Source organism: Lycium ferocissimum, unplaced genomic scaffold (assembly GCF_029784015.1).
Source record: "Lycium ferocissimum isolate CSIRO_LF1 unplaced genomic scaffold, AGI_CSIRO_Lferr_CH_V1 ctg416, whole genome shotgun sequence".
NCBI classification, from domain to species: domain Eukaryota; kingdom Viridiplantae; phylum Streptophyta; class Magnoliopsida; order Solanales; family Solanaceae; genus Lycium; species Lycium ferocissimum.
Genome location: NW_026725589.1, coordinates 239,121 through 253,467, shown reverse-complemented (window position 1 = coordinate 253,467; position 14,347 = coordinate 239,121). Strand labels below are relative to the sequence as shown.

At 34.1% G+C, this 14,347-nt stretch overlaps 3 protein-coding genes across 4 annotated transcripts; 2 read left to right on the top strand and 1 right to left on the bottom strand.

Moving 5' to 3' along the window:
• Nucleotides 1-594: 594 nt before the first annotated feature.
• LOC132044329 (uncharacterized) lies at nt 595-6,067 on the top strand. Of its 2 annotated transcripts, none has more exons than XM_059434820.1 (9): nt 595-802; nt 1,793-2,428; nt 2,553-2,650; nt 3,151-3,504; nt 3,657-3,950; nt 4,039-4,284; nt 4,375-4,632; nt 4,831-5,401; nt 5,674-6,067. In XM_059434820.1, exons 1-9 carry the CDS (start codon nt 679-681, stop codon nt 5,889-5,891), a joined length of 2,799 nt encoding a protein of 932 aa, XP_059290803.1. In that variant the 5' UTR covers nt 595-678; the 3' UTR covers nt 5,892-6,067. The 2 variants fall into 2 exon arrangements, with proteins under 2 accessions (XP_059290803.1, XP_059290804.1); XM_059434821.1 differs by having other exon boundaries at nt 597-802; nt 4,375-4,596.
• An 891-nt stretch (nt 6,068-6,958) lies between these two features.
• LOC132044331 (uncharacterized) lies at nt 6,959-7,809 on the top strand. Its single transcript, XM_059434824.1, has one exon. It carries the CDS (start codon nt 6,982-6,984, stop codon nt 7,588-7,590), a length of 609 nt encoding a protein of 202 aa, XP_059290807.1. The 5' UTR covers nt 6,959-6,981; the 3' UTR covers nt 7,591-7,809.
• A 233-nt stretch (nt 7,810-8,042) lies between these two features.
• LOC132044330 (mitochondrial arginine transporter BAC2-like) lies at nt 8,043-11,684 on the bottom strand. Its single transcript, XM_059434823.1, has 2 exons — nt 11,104-11,684; nt 8,043-9,114 (listed from the first exon to the last, which is right to left on the bottom strand). Exons 1-2 carry the CDS (start codon nt 11,335-11,337, stop codon nt 8,410-8,412), a joined length of 939 nt encoding a protein of 312 aa, XP_059290806.1. The 5' UTR covers nt 11,338-11,684; the 3' UTR covers nt 8,043-8,409.
• Between the last annotated feature and the right edge of the window lie 2,663 nt (nt 11,685-14,347).

The window sequence follows — 14,347 nt, the reverse complement described above, 5'->3', positions numbered from 1 at the left end:
CCGTGTTCCACCTTAGGATGTTACGATTGGAATTATGACTTTTCTGTATCTGAATTTGGACTTAGGTGAAAATCTGCGTTATGTAGTGAATCCAATCATAGTCTTTTTACATGTAAAGTTCACTAATTTTCTCTAGTATGGCACGGAAAGAATGAAAAAAGTAGAAAAGCTACAACTAGACGAGGCACAAGAAATGATGGAAATGGTTAGGGGTGGGGAACGTTTGGGTATTGTTTGGTGGAATAGGGGTTAATATTTTATTGTTTGGTGGATTAGGGGTTATTATTTTATTGGGTCGGGTTAATAATGGGTCGAGTCAAAAAATGGTTGTTTTGGGGGATTGGATTTTTTGTTAAAAGAGGGATATGTTTGAAAAGTTTAATAGTGAGAGAAATATTTTTAACCCAAAATAAGTTTGAACAATATTTTTAGCCTTTTTTTAAAGTAGAGGAATATTTTTGACCCTTTTCCCAATTTTATAGGCCGCCTATAAGTTTAGAAAAAAAAAAAAAAAGAGAGACTACCGCTCTTTAAGAGTAAAGAAAAAGGGAAAAACGGAAAACACAGAGAGCACAGCTAAGCGCGGGAAAGCAACTGATACAAATGCCCGCACACTTCATGAAATTTCAGAAGGAAGAAAGAAAACCCTAGTCCCTTGAACTTCAATTTTGGGGAGAGATGGAAGACAGAAGAGAATTTCCAGGATTTCCATATGAAGCCTACTCTATTCAGCTTGATTTCATGAAAGCCCTTTACCAATCCCTCAATAAAGGCGGTGTTGCCATGCTCGAAAGCCCCACTGGTACAATATCTTCACCACTTCCTTTCACAAATCTAAAAAAATATAGTAATACTTTTCTTACTCATATCGATGCTAATTTAGAATCCTATTCAGTGTAGTATAACTGTCTATTCTATATAGGCATAGGCGAATCTAGGCTTTCTAGATGATGGGTCCACTACTAAAGAACAGAAAAAAATGCATCAAACGAAAATTGATTCTTGAACCTCTAAGTAAATAACTTAGCTTTTAACCAACTGCACCACTAAGCCTTTTGTAGCATGGGTGCCAGAAGGTAATAAATACTACTAGATATATTTTAAGAATTATACACATAATATATCGAATCTAATCGGGTGATCATGGGTTCACGTTACCCTTTTTTACACCTAAGTCTGCCATTGTTAATATAGGGATTTTTTTTTTTTTTTTTCATCTACACACACATTCAGTGGTCTATTGCAGAGTGGGTAATCATCCCATAACTCCCTATATACTGGAAGCTATGCTCGTTTAAAAATGACCCTAACACGAACAAATTTACAAACTTTAACTTTCGATGAACTTCTAGTTGACTCCTTGAATTACAACTCAAACCTTAACGTAAAAACTTGAATATAAATCAAATTCTCAGGGGCTATATAGTCGAGCACAAGTAGTTTGAGATTGAAGTTCAGTAGTTGTTTGAGTTGATTTCTCATATGGTCACTTAATTAATAGTTATTATCTCATAAATTCATCTTTCTTCTTGATTCCAATTTTCTTCAACAAAGAGAGTGGCTTTATGAGATAATAACTATTAGTTGAGTGACTATTTGAGAAATGAACCCGTAGTTGTTGTTATATATGTAATACAAACACACATAAATTCTATATGATTTGAGGCTTTGAGCTAAAATCATTGGATGTGACCCCACTCACTGCCAAAGCTTCCTGTCTACCTCTCTATAAATTTGTTTTGTTTATTATCTCTCAAATTCACGTAATTGGGTTTCTTGAATCTTTATTCAGGGACTGGTAAAACGCTCAGTATAATTTGCAGTGCTCTTCAATGGCTTGTTGATAGAAAGGAACATCAGAAAACCCAGATAGATTCTTCTTCAAATTTAAGCGGGAAACAAGAAGATGAGTTGGGGGCTGATGATGAACCAGATTGGATGAGGGACTTTGTCATTAATAAAGATACCAAATCACCCGAGAAGAAGACAAAGGAAAAGAAGCAAATGAGGTTAAATAAAAAATTTGATATGAAAGGAAAAAGGGAAATTGTCAGAGATTTAATTACAAATGGGGGTGGGAAGGAGGAAGATACTGACGTTGAAAAAGTAAATAGTCTACTGATGAAACATGAGGTTGAGGGAATGGATGAAGAGGAGTTTTTGGTTGAAGAGTATGAGAGCGAAGATGAAAGTGGAGGACGACCGAAAAGGAAGGCCGGTGGGGTGTCGGTTAATTCCTCGAGTGAGGAAGAAAAGGACGACGATAGCATGGAAGATGAAGAGGAAGAGGCTAGACCCAAGATTTACTTTTGCAGCCGGACACATTCACAACTTTCACAATTCATAAAGGAGTTGAGGAAGACTAAATTTGCTGATGAAGTAAATGTTGTATGCTTAGGGTCTAGGAAGAATTTCTGCATTAATCAAGGTACCCCAAGATAGTCTACCTTTCGACCTTGTTGTTCTTTTGTAAGTAAAATTGCAATCTTGGTGAACTTTCTTGGAGAACTTTCCTAATGTGTGTTTCTTCAATCTATTGGTTTTCATTTCAGAGGTTTTGAAGCTAGGCAGCTCCACTCAGATAAATGAGAGATGTTTGGAGCTTCAAAAAAGTAAGAAGAAAGAAATTTCTAAAATATCTAAAACAAAGGTATGCTTAGCTGGCTTCTTTCTATTGACCCATGTCAGTGTTCTATTTAACTGTAGATGGTACATGAAAAATCATTTACATGACGATATAAATGTGTTGATCGGTAGCTGTTGTATATTAAGCGAGACGTCTTACATGTCATCTCTGGCATAAGCTGATTTAGAGCTCCGTTCTAGTAGTATTAAATGTAATTCTTCTCAGCATACTTTTCCCTGTTTAATAGGTTACAACATGAAGTTAGAAACCTTTTTAAAAAAATTGACATAATTTACGCTACAATTGGACGTTCACCGGGGCTTAGGATGCCAATGCTGCTCAGAAACACGTTCTAACAGAATCAGCATTACAATAACTTTGAGATAGTTATTATAAGAATACTTGGCTTATTACTTTAAGGAGGTCATGGACTACGTATTTGCTTAGATTCAGCTTATGATAAATAAGTACTTATTATGCTCCAAATTAGAACTTCTTAACTTCATTTGCAAACTTTTTTGCAGAACAGGGGAGCCTGTGGCAGAGCGAGGATGTCCAAGACTTCCTCAGGATGCCCAATGCTTAGAAATCACAAAAGAGGACAAGAATTCCGAAGTGAGGTTTCTCAACAAGGGCCTCTGGATATTGAGGATCTTGTTCAGATTGGAAATGACTTGAAAACCTGCCCCTACTATGGCTCAAGAAGCATGGTCCACACAGCAGATCTTGTGGTTCTCCCTTATCAATCTCTTCTTTCAAAATCATCACGTGAATCACTTGGTTTGAGTTTAAAAGATAGTGTTATTGTCATAGATGAAGCTCATAACTTAGCTGATTCTCTTGTCAGCATGTACAACTCAAAAATTACACTCTCACAGGTAAGAATTTGTTTTTAATCACTGCCATCAGACACTCAGAACTATCCCATCTGGCACTACCCAGCACTTCAATATTCTTTTTCTTTGTGTTTTACTTCCTAGTATTTCACATTGAAGAAACATCCAATCAATGGATCTGCTTGGTTTTGCAGTTGGAACTTGTGCATTCTCACTTGGAGAGTTACTTCATACGCTTCCGCAATCTGTTCGGGCCAGGCAACCGAAGATATATTCAAATAATTATGGTCCTTACTCGAGCTTTTCTACAAGTTTTACGTAATGAGAATTGTCATAGCAACTTTGACCCCGCTTTTAATGCTGAGGGAAGTAAAAGTGGCTTCGATTCATCCATGGCCATAAACGAGTTCCTATTTGGCCACAATATTGACAACATAAACCTGTTTAAGCTCTTGAGATATATAGAAGAGAGCGATATAATTCACAAGGTAGATCTTTTATGACTCTTTACTAGTTATTCATCAGTCTCTATCCCTCTTTAATATCATTTAGTTTTGAAGATCTTTGGGCTCTCAGGTATGTGGATATGGACATAAATTAGCTCTCTCAGAAGAAGATTCAGCATTGAAAAATGATGATCAAAGCAGTCATGATGAAAGTGCATTATCTGGTTTTCAAGCATTAGTTAACATGTTACTGTCACTGACAAATAAAGACGGTGATGGAAGAATAATAGTATCAAAGGCAAGGCCAAAATGCTCCACACAACAAGGAGGGTATTTGAAATATGTCATGCTCACAGGAGAAAAGATATTTTCTGAGGTTTGCTAGAAACTTCATAATTTTACATCCCAAAATTCCCTCGCAAAGGCGTTTATGGAAAATCATCTGGTTCTGCTCTACTAATTGCAGATCTTGAACCAAGCTCATGCTGTCATATTGGCTGGTGGGACTTTGCAACCTATAGAGGAAACAAAAGAACGTCTGTTTCCTTGGTTACCGCCGGATCAGTTGCATTTCTTTTCATGTGGTCATATCATCCCATCCGAAAATATTCTACCAATTGTTGTTCCTCAGGGGCCTTCTGGCCACTCTTTTGATTTTAGTTACAGCACCAGAAGCTCATCAGTCATGGTATGCATAATCTTCCATCACATATGCTTGTTTGAGGTCAAGATTCCTGTAACTGAATTCTCCTATTGCCTATGTATGTGCTGCATGAATATCCCATAACTTATCCTAGCAAAGTCCAGATTCCCAGTTTCACTTAATTAGCTGTTGAGAGAGCAATTTGCTTTGACATTCAGTTAGAATATTACCCTGAAATAATTTCCTGAATCTGACATACTCATGAACCTATATTGGCAGATACAAGAATTAGGGATTTTGGTCTCCAATTTGGTAAATGTAGTTCCTGAAGGCATGGTTCTTTTCTTCTCATCATTTGACTACGAAGGCCAGGTCTATGATGCATGGAAGGAGTCGGGCATCATTGAAAGAATAATGAAAAAGAAGCGCATATTTAGAGAGCCCAGAAGAAGTACAGATGTGGAAACTGTTTTGCAGGAATACAAGGAAACAATTGATGCAGTATCCGGTAGCAGTTCTCAGAAGGATCCTGGATCTAGAAATGGTGCAATTCTCCATGCTATTGTGGGTGGGAAAGTATCAGAAGGTATCAACTTCAGCAATGGGATGGGTCGATGCATAGTCATGGTTGGATTGCCCTATCCTAGTCCTGCTGACATCGAGTTGATGGAGAGGATTAAACATATTGAAGGATTTGATACTTCTAGTGGTAAGAACACCAAATTTCAGGCTGAAAGGAGCTGGTATAGTGGAGATGCTCAAGGTGGGCTTCACATCCTAAAAAGCTGCAAGCATAGAGGGAAGCAGTATTATGAGAATCTTTGCATGAAAGCTGTGAATCAATCAATTGGTGAGTGCTATTTGCCAACAACTTGTCTTTGGATACACATTAAAAAGGGTCTCCCTTACAAATATTTCCCCCCTAGTTAACTATGATCTCACAGATTTTCCATTGCTCCTAGAAACCCCCAAAGTAGCTGCAATATGGATATCTTGATCCTTAAATAAAATTTTATATCTGATATAATGTACTGAATAGCCACTTTCAATGGTCCGTTAGCATTATTCATATGCTTTATGTGGATTATCATATTCCGGTGCTTTTTTAATCATCTGTTGTAGGTAGAGCAATTCGGCATATTAATGACTATGCTGCCATCCTATTAGTTGATACACGCTATTCATTTGATCCTTCCGAAAGAAGCTCCTCCCATTCAACCAACAAGCTCCCACAGTGGATTAAAAGCCGTCTTGTTTCTTCAACAAAGAACTATGGTGAACTCCACAGACTGCTACATCAATTCTTCAAGTTCCACAAAGGGAAAGAGGACAACCAGTAAGAGGCAGTGGCCATATTTGCGGATGTATTTAGGCACAAGTTGCTTTTGTTAATATGTTAGCATTGGTTTATACTGGGATGGACCTTTTGCATCAACTGAATTGATGCACTAATTTTGGGATGTAAAGCAATGATAAATTAAATATATCGAATTAATCTACAAAATGATTTTCGTTATGATTGTTGTATAAGTATTACTGTATTCCCGTGTGCATTTATAAAAATTGGTCTGCATTCTTTGTTTTTGGTTGTATGATATGCGCCAAACTCATGAATCATGTAAAATAGTTGGGCAGCTTTGTTGCATTTTTGCTCCTGTCATATACTGTCATAATTGTTTCCATTCTAATTAACGGTGTAGCAAAAGATGCACAAAGTAAAACTATCAAGATTTTGTGATTATCCTTTTCAACCAACATTATACCAATCTTTTAACAGATTGGGGTCCCAAAGCCAGCTCTTTCACTTAAAAGCACTTCGACACAATTGATACAAACAGTACTTCTTACTTGATTAAAGGGAAATTCTGTCCTTCCTTCACTTATTACTTGGGACCCAGTGGTCTAAAACTGCATAAGTGTAATTTAGGTAATGCTTAATTATATGTAATAATCACTTTTAAGCATCCTCCAACTCACTGCTCAACTTTACCTTTTCTTTATAATGGATGCTGAACGCTTTCAACAGCATGACAGTCAAAAGAATATCACGGAAATAGAAAAGACATTAGGAAGAGGCCCCACGAGACAAGGGTTCAAATTCCAATAACAATTAAAAAAGCACCAAGTGATTTCTTCTTATCGGCCTAAATCATGACAAATAAAGTTACTTGATATCTTGTTAGTGAGAGGTATCATGTGTCCGAATAGATAAGTGGAAGTGAAGGCAAACTAGTCAGGACGCCATTGTTATAAAATAAAGATAAATTGGGAAGCACAATTAAAGAAAAGAAGTCAAAGAGAAAAAAAGAGAGCAGAGTGTCCTTGTCCCCATCACTTTCATCAGTACATGTTGAAAACCATTTAGACATCTAAAATTTTAGGAGGGAAACAAGTTGCATTATCTCTTACTAAGAAGATAGTGAAAGCCACATGGGGGAGTTGTACAGAAAGCCACAAATGCTGTTTAAGAAAACCTTCAGGAAGACCAAGAACCTTTTCCTCAAAACTCTACATAACCTCAATTCATTTGTCTTTAGAGGTCACCACAAGTTACCTAAAGTTTGTCATCACTTCAATCCCTTCTTCTCTCGCAGCAACCGAATTCCAAGCAGCATTATTCAGGAGTTGGATGATTACTACAGAGACTTCCCTCAACAATGGGAATGTTGTGACCACCAAAATGAGGTTCCAGAGAGAAAGAGCGTTCGCGAAGAATCAGTAGAGGACACTATGAAAGACCAGGAAAAAAGAGCAACATCCTGTGAAGAAAAAATGGGAGATGCATTCCTTCAAAAATCAAGTAAAGGTGAGATTTTAGCTCAGAAGATGAAGGAATTAGAGATGATGGATGAGGAAGATTTGGACCAAATGCTGGACATAAAAGAAGTGTTGTACTACTATTCTCACCTAACATGTCCGGTTTACCTTGATATTGTTGACAGGTATTTCATGGACATGTATGATGAGTTCTCACTTCCACAGGCATTCATCAATGTCAACAGTTCAATGCGAAGTCTCGGTCCTATTAAGCTCTGTTAATTGCCATGGGCTTCTACTTGAAAATTTTCGGTAGACCTTATTAGATTTGTATTTCTTGAGCAGGTTTGTTTACAATGTCATGTGCGTTATATGTGACACCTAGGAGTATGATTCATCATTAGTATTTTGGCTGGAATTTGCTTCATGAGTGTCAATGTAGCAGAGTGATTAATGATCTTTACCATATGCCCTGAAGAGAAATTACAACACATTTCTGTCCTTTATGCTGCTAAATAGATGTCTAACAACAGTTAAATTATTAAAGCACTTTGAAATTCATAACAAGAAAGAAAACAAGAGAATCTGGTCCATTGCACGATTTTAGCCTTTATTTCATCAGCGATTACAATTTCACAGAAAGCGACACAAAACATTTCAGCTTGAGGCATATTCATTAATGAACTCTATGTTATCAATTAAGTGAGGCTTTGTCATGATCTAGAAACCATAAATAACCAAATCCAGTTTCAATTCTCATTTAGATATAAACCATACAATGGCTACAATGAATAGAATGGCACAAGTATCACTGTATGACACTGTCAAAGGTGCCAAGAATCCTTTTTTTTTTTTCTGTAACATACAGTTAAACTGAAGAATTGCTTCTGCTTTAAATGGATTAGATCTGCTGTCCCTGTAATAGAAACTGAAGCATGCTTAAAATCTTCATCCCACTATCATCGCACATCAAATAGCGCTTTCTTTAACAGTATCTTTTCAAGCAAGATGCACTTTTTACCGTATTCATCTTAACTAAGTACCACATGGAATAAAATCAATGTGGTGATACACTTCAATGACTACTTACTTAATCCTGTATTAGAATGCATTTTCAGTTTTAATGGTCGCATGATTGTTGTTGATGAAAAGGCACCTCAAGGCAGTTTCATAGGCGGTGAATATAGCCCCATTCACTACAAATGCTCTGGCAACTGCAGTTCCCAAACCTCGCCACAGCACATTGTATCCCTCTTGTTTCACACTTCGCCTGAAGCAATCAACTATGCCAGTATATCTCGAGGGTGTAGATTGTGACTGAGCTTGAAATCTGGTTTTAATAACGTCTAGCGGATAACAGCATATCCAGCTAGCAACTCCTGCAAGACCACCTGCTATGAGCATTGTTCTAAAACTCTCTTGGCCATTCTTTCGACATCCTGGATGAAGTTGCTCTCTCACATACTCGTATGTCCAGAAATATAGGCCATGAGCTGGCGCATCTCTAAGGACTGTAATTGTCAATCCGCGATAAATTCCTCTCCAACCTTCTTGTTTGAATATGCTTTTTGCGACATCAGTTGGACCCCTACAACTAGTAATTTGATTTTTGTAATCCGGGATATTTCTCCTTTGTAACTGGAGTCGAATTTTCACTAGTTCGACTGGGGTGAGCATTAGGCTTTGTAATGCTCCTGTTCCAAATCCACCTAAGGCTACTCCTTTGTAGGAGGGTGGATCACTGGCAGGAACACTCCTGTCAAATGCCCGCGATAGCACTGCATAAATCTGAAATACCATGGCATTCTGCAATAGCAAAGAAACTTATTTACACATTGTAGAAATTAATTAAGAATTAAGTCCATGCATTTTAAACGTGATATCTATTACTCTTACAAACTGGAACAACAACAGAGAAAAAGGACAGAAGGAAAAAAAGACAAAGGATGGCTGTATTGGGAGGTGTAAAGACTAGTGGAAGACGAGGGACATGCCTCAAGCTGAAGATTTACTCGGGTCCATTATGGAGCAAACTTAGTACCAATCTGTAAACCATGGTAGCCAAAGTTGCCAAAAAAGTTTCAAATTAGGCATGAAGAGCAATTTTTGTTGGAATGTTAGGTGGACACTTTATCTTATCACAGGGCACAAAAAGGATGGAAGAGGGAGATAGACATTAACCTCATTTCATTTTCACATGATCGACAAAATTATTTAAAAATTTCTTAAACATTCTTACATTATAGCCCATATTTTAAATTACAAACACAAAGGGTATTTATATATGCTAAATGACCGTCCAGACTCAATGTTAGTAAATAGTTTCACACATATATTATGAACTTGTCCAAATCGAAAATATCAAATCCATGCACCTAAATATCTATGGATAAGACCAAACAAATAAACCTAGACATTTAAACATTTAAGTTTATTATTTTTAACAATTTTAAGCCTAATCACTGTATGTTCTTTATGATAATGGACTCTGAGAAGTGAATAATACTCTAGTTGACAGGGTAGTGAACAACGATTTATAATATATAATAAAATAAAAATTAAGGATGTTTCAACGGCCATATCATCTGAGAAGTCTATCTCATGGAGTTTAATACTTATCCCTTTGATTGTATTCTATCTTTTTCCTTCTAGAACTATTGTAACAAATTACTAGTTCCCTTTTCTTCTTCCACAAACGGATATGGAACACCAATGGATGAAGATTTGATGACTAAGACTCCACCACATGTGAAAGTCAACAAACAACGTACTATGAAACATTAACAAATTGTATATTAGGAACGAGTGATTTTATTTGTTTATTTATTTCTCACGTAACAGGGGAACTAAATTCTGATATTTGATTGCGACCATTATTTGTCCCCAAATTTGACATGTGAATACTAGAAAAGGCTTATTGCAATTCCCTAATTAACGTGCCAATAATGTCGTTATTACTCCTAGTATTACTTTTATTATTAAGCAAGTTTAATTAGGTATTAGTTCCGTGAACGCAAAAAATCCATTGGAAGGCAAGTCTCTATCTCTCTGTTTGGTAGATACAAAATACAACTATGACGTGTTATTGGACCTCTTCACTTATCTCCACGTAATACCCATTTCAATCCTTTACGACATATTGATTTTTGTGACAGCGACATAATTTTTCCAAGGAAAAAAGAAAAGAAAAGTTGGACTCCTTATCTTCGACGAGAAACAGGGCAGGTGACAGGACTAATTAGTAGAAACTCCGAGGAAAACTCCGTTAACATATCTATCAATCAACACAGCTTCTAATTCCAAATTAACTTGGATAACCTACGTGAATAAACAGTACTCATTTCACATGATACATGGGTATTCAATAATGACCAAACTTGGATAAACTATATGAATAAACAATATTCATTTCACACACTATATGTGTATTCAATTATGACCGGAGGAGAGCTAGAAGGTTAGGACTGTTATTTCCGACAGAATTCAGTAGCTTTAGTCCAAACTTTCTAATTATTTGTATAAGAAATCCAGTAAATATGTATAAACAATAAATTCTAAATTCAATGACTAACACCTGATATGGCTATCTTAGGATTTAGAACTCATAAATTTAAAACCTGACTCCGCTGCTAATTATGATTATTCTCCTTTCAAAGCGTATTCATGTCCCTCTATTCTACTTTGAGTAAAATGGGTTTAATATAACAATCCTAAAATAATACGGCGTAATCTTAGTGAAGTTATGGAGAAGAAAAAAAGTTGGTAATTGGAGTTAAAAAGAAATAAAAGGATGACCTGAAATGTAACAGAAGCAAGAGGTGCAGCCATGCCCCTGTAGAGAGCCAAAGGACCTTCAGTTGAAGCAACATGACGAAGGATAGTGAAAGCAGAACCAGGTGTACAACTCTGTTGACGAACTCTAATGGTATCAAGTGGATAACCTGATACAATACCAGCTATTCCTCCAAATCCACCAGCAACAAATTCTTTTCCCCAACTGCTTGCTAGAAATTCTGGCCAGAAATCCATGTCTTCATTAATTAAATTCCCCAATCAAAAATCTTGATTTAATAACCTTATCTTCTCTCTGAACCTGGTTAGGTATGCAATATGATAAGTTTTTCTCCTTTGGTCTGTCTTTGTACAGAAATGGACTAATAATTTCACCAACTTTGTCTTTGCTACTGCTTAAATATCTATCCTTTTTTGGATTGTCTTTTGTTTTGGTGATAAGCAGAAGGTGATGTAAAATTTTGATAGTGGATGTGGCTGTCAATACTTTCAAATTTTAAAATCTCCTCCGCACCTCTTTGTTTGGTTCTTATAGAGGAGGAAGTGTGCACTGCAGGGCCTTTGTACAATGAAAAGAAAAAAATGACGTAACGTGATAACTTTTGAAAGGGATAGTTACACATGTACGTTCCAAAAAGAGAGTTGCAGTGGCCATAGTCCAATTTATAACTATCTATAATATGATGTAAATGGTGTATATACACCTATATACATTTATATACATGTTATGTAATTGTGTTTAGATATAATAATATATATATATATATATATATATAACTATTTATATATAATGTATCACTTTATTTTATTCGGTTTACATAAAATTAAAGGTGAACCAAGTGATCTTCATCAATTTCTCAGTTGTTTGAATTAGTTCGAACCATTTTCAGTCGTCACCAATAGATTTCCTAAGATAGATTTCCAGATCTAGAATTCAAATTATTAAATGATTTTACGTGAAAATGAAAAGGTAGAAATTAATTTTTCCTTATTCTAAAGAAAAATATTCAATTAATTGTTTGATTTCTTTTTGTTTTTTAACATTGTTTGAAAAATATGAAGTTAATAGAAGAAGAAGAAGTTAATAGAAGAAGAAGTTAATAACTACAAATATGAATTAACAATCATCTGTCGAAAAGCAACAGAGATGAAGGCCCCAATATCTAAGATGTCTTCCAATATTATATTCTTTAGAAAAAAACCCCAAGTAGATATAATTTATGATATAATAATATACACCAGCAATATATATATATATATATATATATATATATACAGGTAAAGATACTTTGATATAACTTGTGTAATTTGGCGAGAGAAAACTTTTTAGATAGGAGAGAAAGAAAGAGACAAAGGAGAGAAGAGAGAGAGAGACGAAGGAGAGAAAGTGGTTGATGTTATGTACAAAGTGGGCTAAACCAGGCATTGAAACAACTATTGGGTCAAATATGGTTAACTAGATGCGCAAAGAGCACTGGACTGTTGTTTGATTTTTTTAATTTAAGGATATTTTAAATTGTATTTTTTTATATTAATTATTGTTTAATATATATATGGGGCTCATAACTTTTTTTGAAATAAAATATTATGTATACGAAAATTATGATTTTTTAAATTATGTGGCCCATATTTTATATTTACATATATATATATATTACATATATATATATATAAAAAAATAACTTTATATTTAAAAAAATTATATTATTTTTAAATTATTTTTAATATGGGGCCATTTTTTTTTAATTATTTTTTAAAAAAAATATAACGTTTTTTGTCTTTTTTAAATTTTTTTTTTTTTTAATTTATTTTTTATTTTAAAAAAAATTAATATTGTTTGATTTTTAATTTAGCTAAACATTATTAATTTGTACTATTTTTTAATATTAATTATTGTTTAATATCTCGGGCTCAAACTTTTTTAAAAAAAAATTGGAACGGATATATGTATACCTTAAAATTATGTGGCCCACATTTTTTAAATTATGTGGCCCAATTTTTTTTATATTAGTTGTTTTGTTTAATAATAGTAGAAATATGGGGGAATTAAACATGAGTGGGGCCTATAATTTAAATAAAAAAACCGCTCAAAACTGGCTCTTCATTATTGACTTAATATGAAAAATTACATAAATATTGTTTGATTTTTTAATTTAGGGGCAATTTTTTTTGGACATTATTAATTTGTATCTTGCTATTAATTATGTCTTAAAATTTCGCTCACATTTTTTTGTATAAAAAAAAATTGGAACGGATATATGTATACCTTAAAATTATGTAAAATTAATACAACTACAACAAATAATAGTAAAATAATTTTCATACAATATTAAAAAAACGGACGACGAAAGTTTTCGCTCAAAATTTTGTATATGAAAATTATATTAAAAATTTTTTTCACACATACACATTTCCATGGAACCCTTTCATACATATTTTCATTTTTAGAATATATAATATGATATATATAATAGGAGCAAATAAAAAAATTATTATATTTAAATAAATATATATATAAATATATATTTTTTTTAAAAATAAAAATTTTGTAAAAAAAAAAATTTTTTTTATAAAAAATATATATATACACCTATACATTTATACACCTTTAAAAAATAATAAAAACGAAAAATATATGATAATGTATCCGTATACATAAAATTAAAGTGAATATATCGTTATTTTTTGTTTGAATTAGTTCGAACCATTTCGTTACGTTTTTCCGTCTAGAATATTTCTAAATGATTACGTATATATAAAGTAGTTTTCCTTTATATTCAATTAATTGATGTTCTTTTATTGTCGAAAAAGAAGAAGTTAAAAGAAGAAGAAGAAGAAGTTAAAGAATAGCTAATAACTACAAATATGAATTAAATGAAAAGCAACAAAGATGAAGGCCCCAATATCTAAGATGTCTTCCAATATTAAAGAAAAAAACCCCAAGTAGATATAAGATTTAAACACCAGCAACGAATTCCGATCAATAGTAAAAAAAGGTAAAGATACTTCGTCTTGTGGCGAGAGAGAAGAAGGAGAGAAAGAAAGAGACAAAGGAGAGAAGAGAAAGAGAGAGACGAAGGAGAGAAAGTGGTTGATGTTATGTACAAAGTGGGCTAAACCACATTGCTTGATAAATATGGTTAACTAGATGCGAAAGACCTTGATACATTTTCTCATATTTAAATTGTATTTATAAAATGCAGTTATAGTTTTAAAAATCACGAAATATAGCTATTGTATTTAGATG